General features: G+C 37.7%; 1 protein-coding gene across 1 annotated transcript in view; it reads right to left on the reverse strand.

The window, feature by feature from the left end:
• Window positions 1-1,299: 1,299 nt before the first annotated feature.
• Window positions 1,300-25,069, reverse strand: part of LOC124616723 (DNA-directed RNA polymerase II subunit RPB1-like) — a 117,242-nt gene continuing 93,472 nt past the window's right edge. The window contains exons 7-10 of the mRNA XM_047145083.1: window positions 21,068-21,145; window positions 17,755-17,862; window positions 6,553-6,772; window positions 1,300-1,814 (exon numbers count right to left, since the gene is read on the reverse strand). Coding sequence (XP_047001039.1) covers window positions 1,776-1,814; window positions 6,553-6,772; window positions 17,755-17,862; window positions 21,068-21,145 — 445 coding nt within the window. The 3' untranslated portion in view covers window positions 1,300-1,775. The remainder of the gene's footprint in view (window positions 1,815-6,552; window positions 6,773-17,754; window positions 17,863-21,067; window positions 21,146-25,069) is intronic.

Below are 25,069 nucleotides of genomic sequence, written 5' to 3' on the forward strand. Positions count from 1 at the left end.
ATTTTCTACTGAAGCCCTTCGAATCTGCAATCCAAAATATATGACTTACATGGCAACTGACTTGTGGTGTTGTAAGAATTCAGGAGTAAATTCCATCACACGTGTTTTGTTAGAAAAATGGTTGGATAATAAAGAGAATATGTCAGGCAACAGTAACACAGACGGATCAGACAGTAGGGCCAACTTTGAACCAAATAATGTAGCTGAGGATTTGTAGACAACAAAAGTGCTATTGATGATCTGGACATTTGATATCACTTGCCAGAAAGTGTGGCAGGAGGTGTTTTCGATGTACTTACCAACCTTCTTGAGCTCGTTGAATGGCTAAAAAGTTGGATAGCTGGCAGCACCTGGGACTGCTGCAGTATAGAACTAGTTAATTCCTTTACCGATTCATAATGCTGCCTAAGATGTTGCTGTGAAAGCTAAACCAAATTTTCCTCCATGATAGTGCTTGGAAAAACCAAACACACAGCTATCTTGTCATCAATACTGTAACCTTCACTTTAGGGGCAACAATATTTATTGAACACATCTGCTACAGCAGATTAAAATGGTCCAGTAATTCATGAAACTAGATAATATCAGTTCTTGATGGAAATTAATATAAGCTATAGAACCTTACAGAAACAAATATGCAACAATACCTGACTAAAATTGATATAGGCCTAAGTGCAAGCACTACTACTTTGTTTTGGACACACATTCAAATAATAATATTAAGCAAAGTTCCACTTAACTCTTGTGGTGGTGGAAGCCACGCACTCATTTGCCCAAAGCATTATACCACAAGTCCAAAATGGTCCAAGTAAGCAGCAGTAGCAATCACAGTTCACTTTTATAGCGGAAGTTGGATAAAAGCAAGTCTACCACTGGATTGCCTTAGATTTTCCAATTATGGAAGTTTGTGTGAACAGACTGTGATCAGGGGTGTTCCCACTGTAGGTACCCTCATCAGACATGGGTGATGTTAGGCAATTTGATACATTTGTATCTTTCATTTCCCTGGATTAAAATATATACTGTCCCTTGAATTTTTACTAATTTAACCATGAAAACACAGCTGTGTATTAAGTGTCACTGTAGGTGACAACAAATATGACAAGGCACATACCAGCCTTGCTGCCATCAAAGACAGCACCTAAAACAAATTAAATACCAATAGTTTAGATATCATTTGGTGGCTCTTCAGCCAATATAATTAACATTTTAACACCATTTAATACATGATGAGGCAGTTTCTTGTATAAAACAGTAGTCTGTAAAGATTTATTCTGTATCTGTTGCTTCACTTACATACCATAATACAAAAACTTCATTCAAAGTTAACACATTTTTAAATTCTCATTTTGGTTTTTGGAAAAGAAATCCTATGAGAGCTAAAGTAACACTCAAATATAATACCTGAATTTTATTCATTGGCTATAATTACACTAACCTACATGGAAGCCATTGCAGAATTCCCATTACAAAAGGAAGACAAATGAATATTGGAGAACAATGCTTCTCATAAAATGCATATTCTGTTATCTTTTGCTTACAATGTGTCATTGCACATATATTATGCTATACATCACATTGGACAGTTCACAATGTGTATGTTAAGTGCCCAAATGTACCATTAGTACTGATGTGGTTGTCTCTGAAATAAGATGACAATTGTTGCATTTATTGGAATGGAAATTAGGTTGTATCACCAAACTTCTTGTAACTAACCCAGATGCTTCAGAAGCCGCACACCATTCATATGAAGTTGCCTCATCATAGTCACAACATTAGGAAGCCTGCAACTGCACGATTACTGATAAAATTTTCTGCAAAGAGGGGCAAATATTTACAAAGTAATAACAAATTATTAAGGAGATGTTGAAACACAGATAGGCCGACAAAAAGACTGTCACAAAATAAGTTTTCAGCTAACAATGCCTTTGTCAAAAATATACGACACAGACACCCACACACACACACACACACACACACACACACATGAAAGTGCAACTCACACACACATGACAACAGTCTGTGGCAGTTGAAGTCACACTACAAGCAGCAGCAGCAGCAGCAGTAGTGCATGATCAGAGAGGCAACTGGGTGGGGGTAAGGAGGAGGATGGGGTGGGGAGGGTGTGGGATAGCAGGGTAGGGATGAGGGACAGTGAATTGCTGCTGGGGAGAGTGCAGGGACGACGTGGAGAGAGGATAGAGCAGCTAGGTGCATTTGGGAGATTAGATGGAGAGTGGGGGGAGAGGTGGGGTAACAGAGAAAGAGAGAAGTGAAAAGTGCTTTGGTGTATTAGAGGGCTGTGTAGTGCTGGAATGGGAGCAAGGAAGGGGCTGACGGGTGAGGACAATGACTAATGAAGGTTGAGGCCAGGAGAGTTACGGGAACATAGGATATATTGCAGTAAGAGTTCCCACCTGTGCAATTCAGAAAAGCTGGTGTTGGTCAGAAGGATCCAGATGGCACAGGCTGTGAAGCAGTCATTGAAATAAAGAATGTCATGTTGGGCGGCATGCTCAGCAACAGGGTGGTCCAGTTCTTTCTTGGCCACAGTTTGTCTGTGGCAATTCGTGTGGACAGACAGCTTGTTGGTTGTCTGTCAATGCCCACATAGAATGCAGCACAGTAGTTGCAGCTTAGCTTGTAGATCACATAACTGGTTTCACAGGTAGCCTTGCCTTTGATGGGATAGGTAATGTTTGTGACCGAAGTGGAGTAGGTTGTGGTGGGAGGATATATGGGACAGGTCTTGCATCTAGGTCTATTACAGGGATATGGGCCATGAGGTAAGGGTTTGGGAGCAGATACTGTGTAGGGGTGGACAAGCATACTGTTTAGGTTCGGTGGATGGTGGAATACCACTGTGGCAGGGGTAGGAAGGATAGTGTGCAGGACATTTCTCATTTCAGGGGATGATGAGAGGTAATTGAAAACCTGGCAGAGAAGGTAATTCAGTTGCTACAGCTCTAGGTGGTACTGAGTTACGTGGGGAATGCTCCTCTGTGGCAAGACGGTGAGACTTTAGGAGGTGGTGGGTGACTGGAAAGATAAGGAATTGGAGATTTGTTTATGTTCTAGGTTTGGAGGATAATTACGGTCTGTAAAGGCCTCAGTGAGACCCTTGTGGGTGACTGGAAAGATAAGGAATTGGAGATTTGTTTATGTTCTAGGTTTGGAGGATAATTACGGTCTGTAAAGGCCTCAGTGAGACCCTTGGTATATTTCGAGAGGGACCGCTCATTACTGTAGATGTGATGACCACGGGTTGCTAGGCTGTATGGAAGGGACTTCTTGGTGTGAAACGGCCAACAGCTGTTGAAGTGGAGGTATTGCTGGTGGTTAGTAGGTATGATATGACAGAGGCAGTGATATAGCCATCTTTGAGGTGGAGGTCAGCATATAGGAAGGTGGTTTGTTGGGTTGAGAAGGACCAGGTGAAGCGAATGCGTGAGAAGCTATTGAGGTTCTGGAGGAAAATGTATAGGGTGTCCTCACCTCAGTCCAGATCACAAAGATATCATCAATGAATCTAAACCAGGTGAGGGTTTTACGATTATAGGTGGTTAGGAATTATTCGTCTAGATAACCCACGAATAGTTGGCATAGGATGGTGCCCATAGCCATACCCTGTATTTTTTTGTAGGTAATATCTTCATAATATTGTTATGTTCCAACCTGGCTTTTCTATTCTTTAATAAATTATTAATAAATTTACAGTAAAAGCATTTATAAGATATCGAATGTGAGAGATTATCTAGGTTTGAAAAGTGTGTTTGAAGGAAATTTGGAGAAAATAACACATGTTGCCAATAACGTAAAGATGCGTACACTAATTAGATTCTGAGGTCAGTAATCACTACATCAGGATTATGCATAAGAAGATGTCCATTGTAAATAATCACAATTTTAGAGCTCAAGTAACAGAAAAACTGAAACTGCCTGGCAGATTAAAACTGTGTGCCCGACTGAGACTCGAACTCGGGACCTTTGCCTTTCGCCTCTACCATCTGAACTACCGAAGCATGACTTACGCCCGGTCCTCACAGCTGTACTTCTGCGAGGATCTCGTCTCCTACCCTCCAAACTTTACAAAAGCTCTCCTGCGAACCTTGCAGAACTAGCACTCCTGAAAGAAAGGATGCTGTGGAGACATGGCTTAACCACAGGCTGGGGGGGTGTTTCCAGAATGAGATTTTCACTCTGCAGCGGAGTGTGCGCTGATATGAAACTTCCTGGCAGATTAAAACTGTGTGCCCGACCGAGACTCAAACTCGGGACCTTTGCCTTTCGCGGGCAAGTGTTCTACCATCTGAGCTACCGAAGCACGACTCACGCCCTGTCCTCACAGCTTTACTTCTGCCAGTATCTCATCTCCTACCTTCCAAACCTCCGCAGTATCCTTCCTTCCAGGAGTGCTAGTTCTGCAAGGTTCGCAGGAGAGCTTCTGTAAAGTTTGGAAGGTAGGAGATGAAATACTGCCAGAAGTAAAGCTGTGAGGACCGGGCGTGAGTCGTGCTTCAGTAGCTCAGATGGTAGAGCACTTGCCCGTGAAAGGCAAAGGTCCCGAGTTTGAGTCTCGGTCGGGCACACAGTTTTCATCTGCCAGGAAGTTTCATATCAGCGCACACTCTGCTGCAGAGTGAAAATCTCATTATGGAAACAGAAAAACTGTTGAATGTGACTGGAATAGAAGATGGGATAAACATAAAATCATACAATGCTATCAGAACTGTAGAGCTTTTGTATAAGAGAACATCATTCAGTTGCAAGGCCACAATACTGAACATGGCACTTTTCTCATTGGTGCAGAATATTTGTACTAAGAGACTGAATCAGACAGTCTCTAACTACCAGAGACTGTGGTCATGTGTGTGTGAGTTGCATTTGCATATATATATATATATATATATATATATATATATATATATATATATATATGTGTGTGTGAGTGTGTGTGTGTGTGTGTGTGTGTGTGTGTGTGTGTGTGTGTTCCCTATTTTTGACAAAAGCCTTGTTGGCAGGACGCTAACTTTTTGTTGTGCCCCTCTGTGACTCAGCATCTCTGCTATATAGTGAATAACAACTATCATTTTCATTATATTGTACTACGAGATTGATGATATTTGATAGAAAAGAGCAACATTTCTTGTAGTGCTTGTCTGGTGGAAAGTTAAAAAAATGTAGAAAAGGCGTGGAAAAAATAATTTAAAGCTAAAACATAACTGTGATATTTTACATAATAAGCGATGATATTTCCACCAATAATAATTAAAAGAATCTGAATGTGAGTAGTGAGTAAACATGTACAGCTGAAGTATTTGCTTTTTCATATGATAGATTAATGTGAAAGCAGATTTTCTATCACACAAATGGCGAATAAATTTTTAGTTTAATAATAGTAAAAAGTATGACATAATTTTCTAATTTTCTAGTGTTTAACATCTTGGTGACACCAAGAGAGTGCAACACTTACAGTACCTGACTTGTGGTGTAAAAATTCTAGACTTACTGCTACCACATACATTCTGTTGGAGAAATGGATGGATAATAAGGAGAATATCTCACACAGATGGATCATATAATGGGACCACTTTCAAAATAAGTAATGTAACTGTTTTTGTTTCACTCACTAAGAGCATGAAAGGAATCAGATTTGTCAGTGAGTATGAATTATTTCAACATACAGTATAAATAAAGGAGAATAGAAGATGAACATCAACAAAAGCAAAACAAGGATAATGGATTGTAGTCGAATTAAATCAGGTAACCGTAAGAGAATCAGATTGGGAATGAGATAGTAGTAAATGAGTTTGTTATTTGGGTGGCAAAATAACTGATGATGGCCGAAGTATAGAGGGTATAAAATGTAGACTGGCAATAGCAAGAAAAGCATTTCTGAAGAAAAGAATTTGTTAACAGTGAACATAGATTTAAGTGTTAAAGAGTCTTTTCTGGGGGTACTTGTCTGGAGTATAGCCATGTATGGAAGTGAAACATGGGCAATAAAAAGTTTAGATAAGAAGAGAATAGAAGGTTTCAAAATATGGTGCTGCAGAAGAATGATGAAGAATAGATGGGTCGATCACATAAATAATGAGGATGTACTGGAGAGTCTTGTCTTGCGGTGACAAGAAATTTGTGTCCCAACTTGACCGCTGAAGGGGTCAGTTAATAGGACTCATTCTGAGGCATCAAGGGATTACCAATTTAGTCTTGGAAGAAAGTGCGGCGGGGGGTAAAAAACGTAGATGAAGACGAAGAGATGAATACAGTAAGCAGATTCAGAAAGATATAGGTTGCATTGGTTATTCAGAGATGAAGAGGATCACACAGTACAGAGTAGCATGGAGGGCTCCATCAAACCAGTCCTCAGAATGACGGCCACAACATCAGCTTCAATAATGAACAAAAATATATCAGGATAGGGTGATACTAAATCCATGCCGTGAGTATTCTAAACATCAATACCACATCACTAATAAAAGAAATTGATGCAATTAACAAAACTACTATACAGTACCTTGATCATGTTGTCTATGAGCAATTGCTTCCCCTGTGTGATCTCTGTGAAACATTTTGGCTTGAATAAATACTTGACTGGCTTCCTTTGGCATTGAGACTTTGCAAGGGTGATATTCTCATAGTCTGATGTGGAGATATTCTAGTTTTCTGTGGAGATATTCTAGTTTGTAGAGGAGATATTCTTTTTGGATTATTTAAGGCATTCAGCAGAGTGTTCTGACTCAATGTCACTTCTGTCATGTGATCCATCCTATAACAAATTTTTGCTATCAGAAAATGAAAAGATTCTGACATTAGTTGTTGTAAAGAAGTTAAATACTCTTCTTCCCATTGTAATGTAACAGTCAAAGACTCACATATAGTAATATACGATACATCTCATTACTAATCATCACAGTACAAGGTATTTAGTGTAATACTTGATATGTTATATCCTATATTGCATAAACTTATGCAGGGTGTATTATACAATACTTGAATAAAAATGTCTTAGTAATTACGTGCTTGAAAATGCATACGTGAAGAGCTATGAGCATTTATTCATCTTCGATACTGTGAAACAAATATTTTCTGTTGCAAGCCCTTTGCTTTCAATATTTTGGGAGGAGGTAACATGGACCAAAACAAGAACAAAATGTCCAGTAAACTTGGGCTCTAAAGTGCATACCTTAAGAACTATGAGCACTTTTTCAGTACAAGAGATGTGTTTCACAGTAGCTCGTAAGGTTTGAGGTTTAGAGCGCACATTTACTGGACAATTTTTTCTTGTCTCAGTCCATATTGTCCACACTGCTACCACTCAGATTATGGAGAGCAGTGAGATTACAGTAAAAGAGATTTATTTCATAGTATCAAAGATGAAGAAGTGTGTATACCTCTTAAGATATGCATTTTAGAGCCCACGTTTACTGAGACTTTTTGCTTCTACTGTCATGTAATTTCAACTGTATGCATTTACACCGTTAATTAAGCTGCACCCTGTATTTACAGTTGTGTTTATTCCTTCCACAGTTATTATTCTTTATCTAACACTATTTAGAATAATTAAATGTCCTGTAAATGACAAGTTAGTTATATTATTTCATTCACAAAATTACAATAGTTTCGAATTTCATTTAGGCAGTTTTCCATTTTGTTGAAACAATAATTTCTAATCGAGAAAGATGATGGTTCACTTGTATAATACAGTTTTCTAAAACTAATGGAGATAAAAGCTAGAAAAATAAGTTGTAACGTTGTGGCTGATTACTGAAACTGTTCAGTAAATAATAATCTTTAACGTAGATCAGTTAAAGCTGGCAATACCACGTAATATAAATTTAGTATCAAAGTCTCTGTAAGTGACAGTGATCAAAATAATTAAGCACTTTAACATCAAAATGTATATGTAATATTAACTCTTAAAGGTACTCATACTGCAATATTTAATACTCAAAGATCTTTCAAATCTTGTTTAAAATATGTCTTCGTTCTCTGTTAAGCTTGATGTCGCATGTGAAATTGCTTGTATAGATCTATTCCATTGTAATTAACATATAATGTAAATGCTAACAACACCTACATTCATTACAGCAATATTATTTAAGGAACCATGGTAGTTTCTGTGCAGGGCAGTACAGTTTTCAATTCAGTTTCAGTCAAGTTTTTGCTCAGTTTGTGACAGTTATAATTACTATTTGTAAATGTTAAGTTACAAAATTACAATTAAATCATGGACACTGAGAAACAGTAAGTCGTGTAGGAAAATTATTTATTAAGTTGTAAGAATGCAACAGAACTCCAAGAGATTCACCTCAATACTTTCTGCAGTGAATGAATACAATGTTTTAAACTGAATATCAAAAATGGACACCTTGACCTGAGCATTTTAAGTATAAATTTTTCAGTAAAATGCTTCCTGCTCTAGATGATATCATCTAATTACCTACAAGTACATATAATCAGTGTTGAGTGCAATGCAAAATACAAAATGTGAATGGTGTACTGTTTCAGAGTAGGATAATACTTCACCATACAGCAGCCCATAAATTATGGGGCACCAAGAAAAGTAAATAAATGGTAATTAAATTTAACAACAGAAACAGAAAATACTTTTATTTGGGTATTTTGAGGTGGGAAACCAAGACACTAATTAAATGTGTAATAAAGGAGATTGAAAAAACAAATAAAAGACAAGGTAGATACTAAACTGAATGAGCAATAATATAGGAACTCTATTCTGTAAAACATATAATGTGGAAAAACCCTTTAGGCATTTCTAATGAATCAAGGTATGCACTAACAGAACAAAGTATTTGTTGGAAAATATTATTATAGTCAATATTAACAAACATTAAAGTGTTATACTCAGTTTTTACTTAGAAATACTGAAAAGAAATCTTCAAGTCTGAAAAATGGTGGTGCTTTCTCATATATTTATTTATTTAGTTTTGGTCCTGTGGCATCTTGTACAGATATAGGACAGGTCAGTAAATGACACAGCACGCGCGCGCGGGCGCGCTCGCGCACACACACACACACACACACACACACACACACACACACACACACACACACACACATATATATACGGTATATCAAACAAGAAAGCACTGGTATGTTGCTAGACACAATAAAATAAAAAAAACACACAAACACACACACAAATATTCAAGCTTTCACAACCCATGGTTACTTCATCAGGAAAGAGGGAAGGGGAGGGAAAGACGAAAGGGTGTGGGTTTTAAGGGAGAGGGTAAGGAGTCATTCCAATCCTGGGAGCGGAAAGACTTACCTTAGGGGGAAAAAAGGACAGGTATACACTTGCGCGCACATACACACATCCATTCGCACATATACGGACACAGGCAGACATATGTAAATGCAAAGAAGTTGGGCAGAGATGTCAGTTGAGGCGGAAGTACAGAGGCAAAGATGTGGTTGAACGACAGGTGAGGTACGAGGGGCGGCAACTTGAAATTAGCAGAGGTTGAGGCCTAGTGGGTAACAGGAAGAGAGAATATATTGAAGGGCAAGTTCCCATCTCCAGAGTTCTGATAGGTTGGTGTCAGTGGGAAGTATCCAGATAACCTGGACGGTGTAACACTTTGCCAAAATGTGCTGGCCGTGTCCCAAAGCATGTTTAGCCACAGGGTGATCCTCATTACCAACAAACACTGTCAGCCTGTGTCCATTCATGTGAATGGACAGTTTGTTGCTGGTCATTCCCTCATAGAAGGCTTCACAGTGTAGGCATGTCAGTTGGTAAATCACTTGGGTGCTTTCACACGTGGCTCTGCCTTTGATCGTGTACACGTTCCGGGTTACAGGACTGGAGTAGGTGGTGGTGGGAGGGTGCATGGGACAGGTTTTACACCAGGGGTGGTTAAAAGGTTAGGAGCCAGAGGGTAGGGAAGGTGGTTTGGGGATTTCATATGGATGAACCAAAAGGGTACGAACGTTAGGTGGACGGCGGAAAGACACTCTTGGTGGAGAGGGGTGGATTTCATGAAGGATTGATCTCATTTCAGGGCAGAGATGGAAACTTGCCCTTCAATATATTCTCTCTTTCCGCTACCCACCAGGCCTCAACCTCCGCTAATTTCAAGTTGTCTCCCCTCGTACCTCACCTGTCATTCAACAACATCTTTGCCACTGTACTTCCATCTCGACTGAATCTCTGCCCAACCTCTTTGCATTTACATATGTCTGCCTGTGTCTGTACATGTGCCGATGGATGTATGTGTGTGTAAGTGTATACCTGTCCTTTTTTTCCCCCTAAGGTAAGTCTTTCCGCTCCCGGGATTGGAATGACTGCTTACCCTCTCCCTTAAAATCCACACCCTTTCGTCTTTCCCTCTTTCCTGATGAAGCAACCATACACTCGCACACACACACATATCCATCCGCACATATACAGAGACAACCAGACATATGTAAAGGCAAAGATATTGGGCAGAGATGTCAGTCAAGGCGGAAGTACAGAGGCAAAGATGTTGTTGAGTGACAAGTGATGTACGAGGGGCGTCAACTTGAAATTAGCGGAGGTTGAGGCCTGATGGGTAACGGGAAGAGAGAATATATTGAAGGGCAAGTTCCCATCTCCGGAGTTCTGATAGGTTGGTGTCAGTGGGAAGTATCCAGATAACCCGGACGGTGTAACACCGTTCCAAGATGTGCTGGCCATGCACCAAGGCATGTTTAGCCGCAGGGTGATCTGCCGTGTCCGTTCATGCGAATGGACAGTTTGTTGCTGGTCATTCCCACATAGAAGGCTTCACAGTGTAGGCAGGTCAGTTGGTAAATCACGTGGGTGCTTTCACACGTGGCTCTATCTTTGATCGTGTACACCTTCCGAGTTACAGGACCGGAGTAGGTAGACAGTGTTTGTTGGTAATGAGGATCACCCTGCGGCTAAACATGCCTTGGTGCATGGCCAGCACATCTTGGAATGGTGTTACACCGTCCTGGTTATCTGGATACTTCCCACTGACATCAACCTATCAGAACTCCGGAGATGTGAACTTGCCCTTCAATATATCCTCTCTTCCCATTACCCACCAGGCCTCAACCTCCGTTAATTTCAAGTTGCTGCCTCTCGTACATCACTTGTCACTCAACAACATCTTTGCCTCTGTGTTTCCGCCTCGAATGACATCTCTGCCCAAAATCTTTGCCTTTAGATATGTCTGCTTGTGTCTGTATATGTGCGGATGGATATGTGTGTGTGTGTGTGTGTGTGTGTGTGTGTGTGTGTGTGTGTGTGTGAGAGTGTATACCTGTCCCTTTTTCCCCCTAAGGTAAGTCTTTCCGCACCCGGGATTGGAAAGACTCCTTACCCTCTCCCTTAAAACCCACATCCTTTCGTCTTTCCCCCTCCTTACCTCTTTCCTGATGAAGCAACCGTGGGTTGCGAAAGCTTGAAATTTGTGTGTGTGTTTGTGTTTGTTATTGTCTCTATCAACATACCAACGCTTTCGTTTGGTAAATTACAGAATCTTTGTTTTTATTTATACATAAAGATCAGTACAATGCTGTGGACTCCAAATATCTACTTTAATACACCATTATTGTTGGGTTCAAATTAATGATATGAATATAACAGCGGGAAACATTCCATGTGGGAGAAATATATCTAAAAGCAAAGATGATGTAACTTACCAAACGAAAGTGTTGGTATGTTGATAGAGACACAAACAAACACAAACACACACACAAAATTCAAGCTTTCGCAACCCACGGTTGCTTTATCAGGAAAGAGGGAAGGAGAGGGAAAGACGAAAGGATGTGGGTTTTAAGGGAGAGGGTAAGGAGTCATTCCAATCCCGGGAGCGGAAAGACTTACCTTAGGGGGAAAAAAAGGACAGGTATACACTCACACACACACACATATCCATCTGCACATATACAGATACAAGCAGACATATGTAAAGGCAAAGATTTTGGGCAGAGATGTCAGTCGAGGCGGAAGTACAGAGGCAAAGATGTTGTTGAATGACAGGCAAGGTATGAGTGGTGGCAACTTGAAATTAGCGGAGGTTGAGGCCTGGTGGGTAACAGGAAGAGAGGATATATTGAAGGGCAAGTCCCAATCTCCGGAGTTCTGATAGGTTGGTGTTAGTGGGAAGTATCCAGATAACCTGGAAGGTGTAACACTGTGCCAAGATGTGCTGACCGTGCACCAAGGCATGTTTAGCCACAGAGTGATCCTCATTACCAACAAACACTGTCTGCCTGTGTCCATTCATGTGAATGGACAGTTTGTTGCTGGTCATTCCCACATAGAAAGCTTCACAGTGTAGGCAAGTCAGTTGGTAAATCACGTGGGTGCTTTCACACATGGAATGGATTGGAATAACTCCTTACCCTCTCCCTTAAAACCCACATCCTTTCGTCTTTCCCTCTCCTTCTCTCTTTCCTGATGAAGCAACCGTGGGTTGTGAAAGCTTGAATTTTGTGTGTGTGTTTGTGTTTGTTTTTATCTCTATCAACATACCAATGCTTTCGTTTGGTAAGTTACATCATCTTTGTTTTTAGATATATTAATACAACATTACATGTACAACTAGTACACTTTAATATACAAATCATTGCCATAAACTGTTTATTAATTTAACATTATAAAAATCTGTTTCATTCTGAGAGGTATTCATTTACAGAGTAGAAACTGTGGTCTATTAGAAATGACTTCAGCTTTTTTTGAACAATCTGTCTTGCTTTACCAAATTGATGTTGTTAGGGAGGTGGTTATTCAATTGTGTGCCTCTATGGAGGACACTCTTCTGGTAGGCTGATGTTCTGGCATATGAGACATGAATGTTATTGCCATTTCTTGTTGTGTAATTGTGCACAGAGCTGTTCACCTGATAGGCATTGGAGGTTCTTAAATATTCTCTTACAAAGACTATTGTTTCAAATATATATAGGCATGGAAGATTCAGTATCTTTAGAGTAGGAAAAAGAGAGCGACATGAACTTTGCCTCTTTCTGTTGCAGATGATTCTGATAGCTTGTTTCTGGGTTTTGAAAACAGATTGACTACAGGGTGCATTCCCCCAAAATATTATTTCATATCGGATTGCTGACTGGAAATGTGCGTGATATGCCTGTATTACTATTTTTCTGTTACAGCTTGTGTTTAGTATCCATAGCATGTAACAGATTGATGATAGCTTCGGTGTAAGAGCTTTAATGTGTGTATTCCACTTGAGATCACTCTGCAGATATATTCCTAGGAACTTAACATCATCATCTAATTTTACAATTTTGTTGTTTATTTCAGTGCGTGATCATTTTGTTGCTTATAGGGGTATATATGAAAGTACATGGCCATCATTTTCCCAGTGTTAATTATAAGTTTATTTTTTTCAAACCAGTGTGTTAGCTCCAGCAATGATGCATCTGTAGTTAATTGAAGCTCTTTTAGGTCTGACCCTGTAATCAAAATACTGGCAACATCTGCAAATAAAGTTTTCTGTTTGGCATGGACAGTGTCATTCAGGTCATCAATATACAAAACAAAGAGGATAGAACCTAATGTTGATCCTTGTGGCACACCATATTTGATGGTAGTTTTTTCTGATGTGTATGTTGTTGTTCTTGAAATGTTTTCAGTTATTGTGTCTTATTTGAGAACAAGTTTTTGTTGCTGGCTAGTAAGATATGATCTAGTCCATTCATTTGGAATACCTCTAATTCCCTTTCTTTCCAACTTACGTAGTAGAATACCATGATCTAACATTTCAAATGCTTTGGATAGGTCCAGGAATATTCCAGTAGCCATTTCCTTTTCATCTACAGCTTCCAGATTGAAGTACAAATATTCATAGACTGCTGTGGTTGTGGATCTAGATTGCCTGAAGCCATGCTGGTGATTTGACAGCAATTACGTAGCTGTTGTTTATCTCTTACTTCTTTCTATTTCATTAGTATGCTGGTAACTGTCAAAGAATGACAATCATCTATCTTTGCAAGCAGATTAAAGACCTGTTTGTAATGAGGACTATAAATCAACAATGTGACCAACAGGGATTTTTGTTACAAATGTAGATGATATGATAATTCCTACAGGGAGTACCTAATGAAACATGCTTCCCACTTTCCTTCTGTTGTTCAAGAATCCACAGCCTCTTGCTATCTGTTTACAGGCATTTAAGGATGTCTGAAATAGAATACAGAATTTCAGTCTCAGTTTTAGTCAATCAACATTATTTTTGTATCCAGTATCCTCCCGGAGTAAATTTCAACTAACTTGAAATTGATTCTTTTGTAATCACTGTTAGCCACAAAAACCATTACAGAGAAAATATGTTAAATAGTGAAAATGAGAAATGAAAAAAAATGCAGAGACCTCTACAGGACATGTGTTTGCCTACTTTATACAGTTTTTTAATTGATCAATTTTGCAGAATTAATATTTATTGGCTTTAGTAACATTGTTGCAGGAGATAATTCTGTAGCACAACAAGTGAAAGTATGCAAAATAAGTCAGCAATATTGTCTGTAGCTTGTAGGAGTAGGAGGTCAAAGATAGTACAATGGTAAGCCCTGTTCCATCTTCAGTCCGGAGATGATGTGGACAGAGTGTTAAGTAAAGGTGGATTAACAGGACTAGAAATGAAACAAGTAGTATAATTAAGATCTAGAAGGAAAAGGAGATATGAAATGAACCATCAGGGGGATTGGGGGTGACGAACATAGATGAGAAAGTAAAACAAAACAGGAAAGTCAATAACTAAAAAAGACGTAAATGATAAACATAAATAATATATAATAAAACAATAAAAACAGTCAAAAAGAGAGGGAGAATTGTACATAAATAGAGATTAAGTCAAAGAAGGTGACAGGATGTGAGGATATGTTGAAGGACAAGTTTCCATCTGGTTTTCTGAGAAACTGATATCTGGTGGAGGATCCAAATAGCCAACATGACACAGTTTTAGGTCCCTTGAGTCATACTGTAGAGGATGTTCAGCAACTGTGTAGCGAGTATTCCCAAGGTGGGCAGTTCTTCTAAAACCATCACTCAAATGGCTCTGAGCACTATGGGACTTAACATCTGTGGTCATCAGTCCCCTAGAATGTTAGTAAACAACATGCGTGGTTTCAAAAATTGTGCTGCCTTTGATTTTGTAGGATTTATCAGTGGTGGGGCTGGACTAAGTAGCAGTTAGTGTATCCATGGAACAGTGGGAATGATTTCAGAGATAGAATCCTTCGGGTCAAGATAATGATCTGCATACGTTATAATGTTTGACAAGGATGTAAAGGAAGTTAGAAAGGTGGTGGAAGGTGACAGCTGATGGGAGAGAGAATCTCATTTCAAGGCTTGACTTTAGAAAATCAGAGCATTGGCAAAGTAATACATTGAGGCATTCGAGGTCTGAAATGTGCTGACTGACAAAGGGCTTGCTTCTGATTTTTTTGGATGTGGGAGCTCTACTAGCCAAGAACAAGAAGAGATTTTTTTGCCAGAGAGAAAATCCTGGGACATGTTGTCAGTGTAGATGCTGAGCGATTTGATGGAGCAATTATCTCTTGAAGGTAAGTATAGACCAGAAACTATGTCTAACAATGTTACAAAAATAATAATATCTTTCTAAGTTAATTTTGTTGTGGAGATTGGGTATTTGTTTAACGTGTATATCATTTCTGCACAAATACTTCTAGATTTCAAATGGACAAACCTATATGTTTTATAATATTAAGTTGTAAAAATATCTCCCACAGTTTGAAAGTAGTTGAGAAAAGGGGACGGAGAGGAGTAATGTCTGATAAGAAGCATTCACCTGGCCCTAAAGAATGGAATCGTGTCAGGGAGATTGGCTACAGTTACATATAATAAGGGCTAAATACACTAATAACAGATAAATATTTCAATCTCAGGGCTACTTGGACGTACCGAAGTAGCTACTGTCCAAAGAGCAGCAAGAGAAATTCTTATTAGAAGAATTTGATACAGTCATTTCTCGACTTGATTTCATTTCATGTTCTCTCTAGTTAATTATGCACTTTTCTTTTTACTTACAAAAAACCCAATATCATTATCTAGCAGTATAAGTCAGGTGTCCTAAGAGGGCACAGGATGTCTTCTGCCCATTTTATTGAAAGCCATAACCAGTTTTGACCCCCAAGGTCATTAAGTAATGGTATATGTCAGGCATCCTGAGACAGGGCATGGGATGATCCCTTTATGTGCCCTCTCAGGATGCCTCACATGTGCCACTAGGTAATGTCCTGGGGACAAAAACCGGTTGGTGTTTAAAATAAGAAGAACAGTGCAATTTATGTGGACATTTTCTTCAAAACCGTTAAAACATTTGTTCCACATGCTGGACATGAAATGTTTTACGTATTTACTTATTGTTAATTTACATTGCATAAAATAAAATATTTATTATTGCACTATTAAGATTAAGATTTTTTGAAAAAAAGAGAAAGAAAAAAGCAATATCATGTAGAGAATTTCCAATTTTACAAATGTATTATATGACTTGCTTCAGACATATAGGAGTGCAAATTTCTAGAAGACAATAAAAAATAAAATCTCTGTGCTAGAAAAGGTGACTGTCAGTCTTCATTATGGACCTAAACATATCTAATGGTTCTCCAAATCAAAAGTGGATACTTAAAAAGTCACTTAGGATGTAAAGTGGTAGTTGTAACACTGAAACAAGGTACAGTACTTTGATTTTATCTCCAAATTAAAATTCACAACAAATGTACATCATAAAAACTGTCAAAGCAAATACAACACCATATTGAAAAATCCACTGTTACCAAAGGCAACACAATTGTGCATATGTCCTCTTAAATGCCAAAACAAAAAGTAAATATGAATTGCAGTTTCTTAAAATCCTAAAATCAATAAGAAAAAAAATACATTTTTGGATTAAATATTTATTTGATGCTCAAAGTGGAAAATTCTAGCTAATACTGCAAAAAAGAGAAATCCAATACTACCAATTCAATAAAAAAGACTCACAGAAGGAAATAGTACATATGGTGAAGAGCAGAGGATTTCAAATGAGAAGGCAGCAAGTGGCTAATGGGTAACACTTCTCTGTTTGGCACCACTTTCTACATAAACAGAAACAGATCAAACCCCACTACCAATTCCATCTGAGAGATAACCAGTTACAAATTTAGTAAATGATACTGAATCATTCACTTTTGTCAATTACTATGGACAAATAAATGAAAATTGATCCAAGGATAATGTCAAAGTTCTACATGGGAACAGTAATAGTGAAAAGAACAATCATTCTACATTATAGTAGGAGAGTATATCCCACACAAAGGAACAAATGAAAATGCTGTAAGACTAACAGAACTTCATAAGGCTGCCAGTCCAAAACTGCTACCTATTTCCTTTCACAAAAGGCTTCACAGAAGGTACAAGAGCTATAGACCCCTAAAGTCAGCAACTAATGAATTTTAAATATATTTGAAGAATCCCAATGGTTTTTATACAGTATTGAGACAATATATAGGCACTGATTTTTCTCCCTTAAAAATATTATTTTCACTGGAACATGAAGCCTACATTGAAGCAGTGATACGAATTATAACAACAGTTATAGTGTAAGAAAAGATGAACAGTGCTTGTAATACCAATTCACAAAATTTAATCAGCATTACTTGAGTAGTTCATAGCATTACAAATAAAAAGTTATATCCACTGACTGAAAATATTAAGCAATCAATAACAAATACTAAGTCTCCAGTGATTCAGGCAAAAATCTAGATTAATACCTGTTCATAAGATTAGCAGGCTCGGGCAGACGTGGGGAATATCCTGGAGTGGATGGAGTTTTTGGTGTTCCAGGAGTCGTTGACTGAGATGAATAATGTCCTGGTTTTCTGAAACCCAAGCACAAGTGGAAATGAGGGATCTGATTGGAAACTGTTTTTAGATATAGGGTGCATCAAAACAACATCAACCGATGTTTAGAGGCTGTAGAGGAGGTAGTGGAGAAGAAATCAATGTTAGAAACCCCTGTCCAGAAACATCATGTAACAATACAATAGCATGCCAAAGTTATGGTGTCTAACACCTACCTCTAGGTAACTTCTTCTCCAATAAATATGATTTTATACATTGATGTCTCCACTATCATTTCAGTTAGCAGTCCCTACAGTGTTGTTATGACAGGCATGAACATGTTTGATGCCATCTAACTTTCAGAATGCTGCCAGCCCCATTGTGACAAATTATGATTCTGATCTACTAGCATTCAAATGCATGTTTGATGAAGAAGGATTGACCTAGTGACAGGTGTTGCAACCTATATCTTCTATGCTCTGTAGTGTCATTGGATGATGTTTCTGGACATGGATTTATATCATGAATTTATTCTCCAAGACATTCTCTATGACTCTTCAAAATTTATAAGCATTCGTTTGCTACATCCTATAAATATAAACCATGTTTTCTTCCAAGTGAGTAGTGAAGCATGTTTTTGAGTTGATACAACTTGCTACAAGCTTGTACTACTGGTCTCATAAACATTTCAACAATGTACAGGAAATGACTCATTATTCATACTGGAGCAGGGGTATGAAAATGCACTGCTACAAAAAAGATGAAAATTGAAGAGTGGTGACAAATAAGTACCTGAAAAGAATCTATGAATCTAAAACATATATGAGGATATTGTTTCCTTCATATATACCCCCTCTACCTTTCTAAAACAAATTTATAAGTTTTCAAGAAGCTTTCTTTTGCAGGTCTTCATTAAATAAGCTATAAAACTATATGTTAAAAATAATGACATCAGAGAAAACAGGAGGAAAAACCTCATTCTTTGTAGATCTATTTAATGGACAATAGAGCTCAAATTAGTAAGGGCAACTGAAATTCTGTATTTCAAAACAACTGATCTTGTCATATGAAAAAAGAAAGGTACAGGAAGATAGCAAACAATAGTAATAAAATGTAATTGCTACTGTAGGAATCTTATTATGTGTGGGATGAGGAAAATTCTTTAACTAAGCAGTTCTTCTGCTTAGTTTAAACGTGGAAAACATCAGTATGTAATTTGTTACTCGCTGAGGAAAGTTTACTGAAGAAATGCTTGGCATCAGAATAAAACGATTAATATGTACCAGCATAAGAGAGAAAAACACTATTCATAATAACTATCTGACACCTCTCCCAGAGAAGTAATTAATGTTGTACCAAACAGAGTCTTAAGGTACATGTAAATGACCTTATTTTATGCCTGCCTTGGATTCTGGAAGAATTTAATTTTATAATTACAGTAACGGCATGGTGCTAAATTAATTAGACAGCTAGTTCTAAGGCTTTTTTGAGTCTATCATCAAAGAAATGATAGGAACAATCTCCTCAGTTACTGCAAATGTATCTTTGATAAGCATGTCTAACAATGATTTGACAGAAGTGTAAAATACACAATATTATGAATATCATTTGATTTAGGAATTTGATACTCATAAATATCAATGTGGTTATGAAAATGTTATGTTACAGTAAAATAATGGAAAGGCAACCACTCACCTATAGTGGATTGATGTATGGCACACAGAAACACATAATAGAAAACAGCATTCACACTAACAATAGCTCTGTTTTTAGCAACAGTACACAAATTCACACACACAAACCTACAGACATGCAATAAACATTCACATTCACTAAAATCAGTCTTGCCATGACCTTAGGAATGTGCATTTGGGCCTCTGTGCGGTTATGTGTGTGAATGGCTAGAAAAAGAGCAAGCTTTGAAAGCTAACATGAATGCTGTTTTCTGTTAATTGTTTCTGTGCTCCATGCATCAAGCCACTACAGGTGAGTGGTTGTCTTTTCCTTATTTTATGTATTGCTCCATCAAGGACTTCAATAATAGGAGATAAATAACAGGTATTTAATATAAAATAGGCAACCAGAGATTTCTCAAAGTAGCAAATCTGCCTTTTCTACTGTGATATAAAACTGTAGATTCCTAAAAGTATCAGCTCCTGGAAGAAGTATACAGGAGTGAAGTGATAATTTATCGTTAATTAATAGTAAAGATATATTTTCTAACAGCAAGCACTAGATCTATACCTAATCAACTGCTCCAGAAGGAAGGCCCTTTGTTCATCGTAACCCAAGTTTCCCCATTGTAAAAGTGGACTCTTAACATAGACAACCCATTTGGCTACAACATGACATTGATTCAAATTATCCATTCCTTTCCAAATAGATCTTTTTACTTATATTTTCTTTATCAGTTTCCTTCATGTGATCAAGTTTTCATATTTGATTTCTGTTTAAAAAATTATCCACAGCATTAATAATATTTATTGGAAGTCAGAACCACATCTTATTCTCAGTGATGTAATAGATTTTGTGCAGATACCTTCTATGAACCAAACCCACAAAACTTTAAATCAAAGCAGTGCTCAACTTACTTTTCAAAACTGAAGTGTCAAAGTCAATCCAAAAGACCAAAAACCTTGATGCATGTAATTTGTTTACTCCACAAAATGATTCTACAATTAATATTAATTAATTAGAAGAACTTTACTAATGCAACAATAACTTAAAAAGCTTTAATACTTTGTCCTTAAAAGATCCAAGTCCAGGTTTTTAATCTATGATTGAAATACAAGCTTCAAAAATTCAATGCCTAAACTGAAGTATATGATAATGGAGACAACAAGAAATGTATCTCATTGAGCAACCAGACATCAAAATTGCATACTAAGTGAGTTTGGAGTATCCTCAAGATCAATAGGTGTGATTGACAATAAAACAGTGTGTTTCGGTTATTTATTTCCCTGATAAATGTTACAAAAGACCGTTCAAAATGAGCACCATCAATTTGAACAACTGAAGAGCCAGTATCTGCATGACAGGTTACCTCATGTTCAATGGAAAATGTGTGGCATGTTCTGTAATCTAATTCCTTCTCTGGGTCTACAGTGCTAGAATACACTGCAGTTCTCACGTAGTCCCAGAGAAGGGGTCTAACTGAAAAAAAAGGAGGCATAATCAGCACTTATGCCCAATATTAGACTGAATACACCCCAAAAAAGGTACATTTAATATATCATCTATTACCTGTATTGTGTAGAAACATCTGGAGGAGAAACAGGTGACACAGGGGATTTAAAATCTCCAGGTCCATGACCTGAGTTCCTGCAAAGATTACATTGGTTTACATGAATTACACAGTAAAAGAATTTAAAGTAAAAGAATTGTTATTTTTATAGAAAAAACTAAAAAATATCATTGGTTATAAGGAAGAAAAATTACAATTCTACTATAAAATAAGAAGTATTTTATTTCAAGATAATTTTGAATGACTATTAGATGCATAAGCCAGAATTCAGTACGTAAATTTATCTCTTAAACAAATAGCTTAGCTCTGAAACTTCCTGGCAGATTAAAACTGTGTGCCCGACCGAGACTCGAACTCGGGACCTTTGCCTTTCGCGGGCAAGTGCTCTACCACTGAGCTACCGAAGCACGACTCACGCCCGGTACTCACAGCTTTACTTCTGCCAGTATCCTTTCTTTCAGGAGTGCTAGTTCTGCAAGGTTCGCAGGGGAGCTTCTGTAAAGTTTGGAAGGTAGGAGACGAGATACTGGCAGAAGTAAAGCTGTGAGTACCGGGCGTGAGTCGTGCTTCGGTAGCTCAGTGGTAGAGCACTTGCCCGCAAAAGGCAAAGGTCCCGAGTTCGAGTCTCGATCGGGCACACAGTTTTAATCTGCCAGGAAGTTTCATATCAGTGCACACTCCGCTGCAGAGTGAAAATCCCATTCTGGAGCTTAGCTCTAATTATATACTAATAATTTCTAAATTTATTTTTTTCGGTGAAGTCCATATTGAAGTCCCAGTCATGACATAATTTGAACTTTTCACATTTAGTGAACATAACACACATTCCACCGAAAATAAAATAATTTAATCCTCAGTAAAAACCATAAGGCAGTGGTGAAGATGAACTCCCTTCTGTAGCGATGCCCACGGGACTGCCGCTTCCTTAGTAAACTGTCCGACACAATTAAAAGGTCATTTTTTCAAAACTCTGTAATTGTATCCAGTTATGATGCAGAAATTTGAAATCTGACTCGAAGGTGCCTACAACCTTCCTCTGTAACTGAGCAAAAGCATGGCATCACCCTCGAGCACAGTGATGCTTTGAACAGGGAGGTCTCAACACATGTTAGAAAAAGGCCTATAGTCAAACCATCATGTGAGGTGTACGGTGGGTTAATGATGCCACAGGGGCACCAAATTTCAGCACAATTCTGCCCGATGCCACTGTGGATGTGTCACCTGATAGGGAGGTCACCACACCTAGTGTTACCCACATTTCATCCCTTTGTTTCTGATCAGCATTGAAATCACGTAGTTTTCTTGTGGGTGGTCGATAAAAACATTTCAGATGCACCACTACTCAGTATCAACATGGAAAGGCTTCAGGGGGTGGCATAATGAATCTGTTCCTTCCCTTGGGGCATTGATCCCTCATATTTTGTGCTTGACAACCTTTGACACTGCTCCCCCACACCCACACACCCACACACACACACACACACACACACACACATTTTACTAGTGATACCACCTTGAAAGGAATCAAGCATAATGTGAAGTTCAGATTAGAGATGTTAAAATATCACAAGATTCTTATAACAGTACAGTGAAAAATAATAAATAATGTTAGTACATTGCATCAGAATATCAAGAATATCAATGGATTAAAAACAAAGTACATGACCTTATTGTTTGTTTGGAAGATTTAGAAACAAAGAATGGAATAGATGTACTATGCATGTCTGAACATCATAAAGTCACAGATATGGAAAAATAAATGTAAGTGGATATAAGCTTTCAGCACATGTAAGTAGAGATGATATGGAAAAAGGAGGAGTAGCCATAAAGGTTAAAAGTTATCACAGTGTGGAAAATTTAGAAATTAAAAAAAAATAAAAAATATGTACAGCAACACATAGAAGCAAGTGCCTGTGAACTTCAACTGAATAATGGTAATTTTATAGTTTTTGTAACTGTGTATAGATCACCACTGAGAAATTTTCAACTATTTCTGAAAAACCTGGATTCCTTGTTGTGCTATCTATCAGACAGAGGGAAGCAAATTATTATTTGTAGGGATTTCAATGTAGAATTTCAGAAAGATAGGAAGAATGATCTTCAAGTACTACTCACATCTTGCAATATGACATGAGTTACTGATTTTCCTATTTGGGTAGTACATGAAAGAAGCGCACTGATAAATAACATTTTCACAGACTAAGACGAATTTGATCAAATAAACATTTATCCTGTTAAGTATGGTCTTTCTTATCATTATGTACAGCTAGTTACAGTAGATGACGTAGCTCTGTACAGTAATGCAAAACAGTCCTCCAAAATAGTGCATTCAATTAATGATTTAATGGTTGCAAATTTTAGGAAAAGTTTCTAGCAGTTAGACTGGGATGAAGTGTTCCGGGAACCTGATGCTAATTTAAAATATAACTTATTTCATGATACATTTGTGAGCATTTTTGAAAACATTTTCCCTAAGAAAACAGTGAAATACTATTGTAAGAAACCACCCAAAAAGCCACGGCTTACTAAAGTGATAAAAATGTCTTGTAATTGGGAAAGAGAGATGAATCTAAAGCAGGAAAGAGTAACGACCCAGAAACAGTCAAATATTATAAAAGCTACTGTACTATATTACGGAAAGTTATTAAAAGTCCAGAAGTATGTGTATTATGTCTGAGATTAGCAACTCTGAAAATAAAATTAAAACAATTTGGAATATTGTTGAAAGGGAAACAGGTCAACCAAGAGCACAGGAAGACTGTATTACCATCAAACTGAATGAAAAGTTTATTAACAAAATGCCACAGACTGAAAATATTTGTAATAATGGTTTTTTAAATGTTGTGGAGAAAATAGGATCCAGATGTTCATTAGAAAAGACAATGTTGTGTACGGAAGAGGCAATACCTATGCAATTTCATAAAGTTGAAATTCTACTCACGGCTCCTCCTGAAGTTGGGAAAATAATAAACTTGCTCAAAAGTAAAATCTCACATGGAATTTATGGCATCTCCAACAAAGTACTAAAAGCTTGTCCCCAACAGATAAGTAGAATTCTCAGCCACATATGTAATAGCTCACTGAAACAGTGCATTTTTTCTGATAGACTGAATTATGCTGCTGTCAAAACCATTGCATAAAAAGGGGGTATATCCCACTTCTGACAGCTTTGTCCAAAATTCTTAAAAAAGTAATGTATTCATGAGTATCTTCACATATTTGTAAAAGTAAAGTAATAACAAAAAACCAGTTTGGCTTTCAGAAAGGCTTTTCAATAGAAAATGCTGTATGTGCTTTCACTGATCAAATATTAAATGGTCTTAATAACTGAACATCACCAGTTGGGATTTTCTCCTGTCTGTCAAAGACTTTTGATTGTGTAAATTCTGGAATTCTTCTAGGTAAGCTGAAGTACTGTGGTACGATTGGGACAGTGGACAAATAGTTTAATTCATATTTAACCGGACGAGTACAGAAGGGTGAAATAAAGAGTTCACATAATGTGTGAAAATCAGCAGATTCCTCAAACTGGCGAGGAATCAAGTATGGGTCACCACAAGATTCAGTCTTGAGTCACTTATTGTTCTGAATATACTCTAATGATTTGGACCCTATATTCATGAAGATATGAAGCTTGTAGTCGAATTAAGCTGGGTGATGCTGCGGGGATTAGATTAGGAAATAAGACGCTTAAAGTAGTAAAGGAGTTTTGCTATTTGGGGAGCAAAATAACTGATGATGGTCGAAGTAGAGAGGATATAAAATGTAGACTGGCAATGGCAAGGAATGCGTTTCTGAAGAAGAGAAATTTGTTAACATTGAGTATTGATTTAAGTGTCAGGAAGTCGTTCCTGAAAGTATTTGTTTGGAAGTGAAACATGGATGATAAATAGTTTAGACAAGAAGAGAATAGAAGCTTTCGAAATGTGGTGCTACAGAAGAATGCTGAAGATTAGATGGGTAGATCACATAACTAATGAGGAGGTATTGAATAGAATTGG

This window comes from Schistocerca americana, chromosome 5, assembly GCF_021461395.2.
Source record: "Schistocerca americana isolate TAMUIC-IGC-003095 chromosome 5, iqSchAmer2.1, whole genome shotgun sequence".
In the NCBI taxonomy this organism is placed as follows: Eukaryota; Metazoa; Arthropoda; class Insecta; order Orthoptera; family Acrididae; genus Schistocerca; species Schistocerca americana.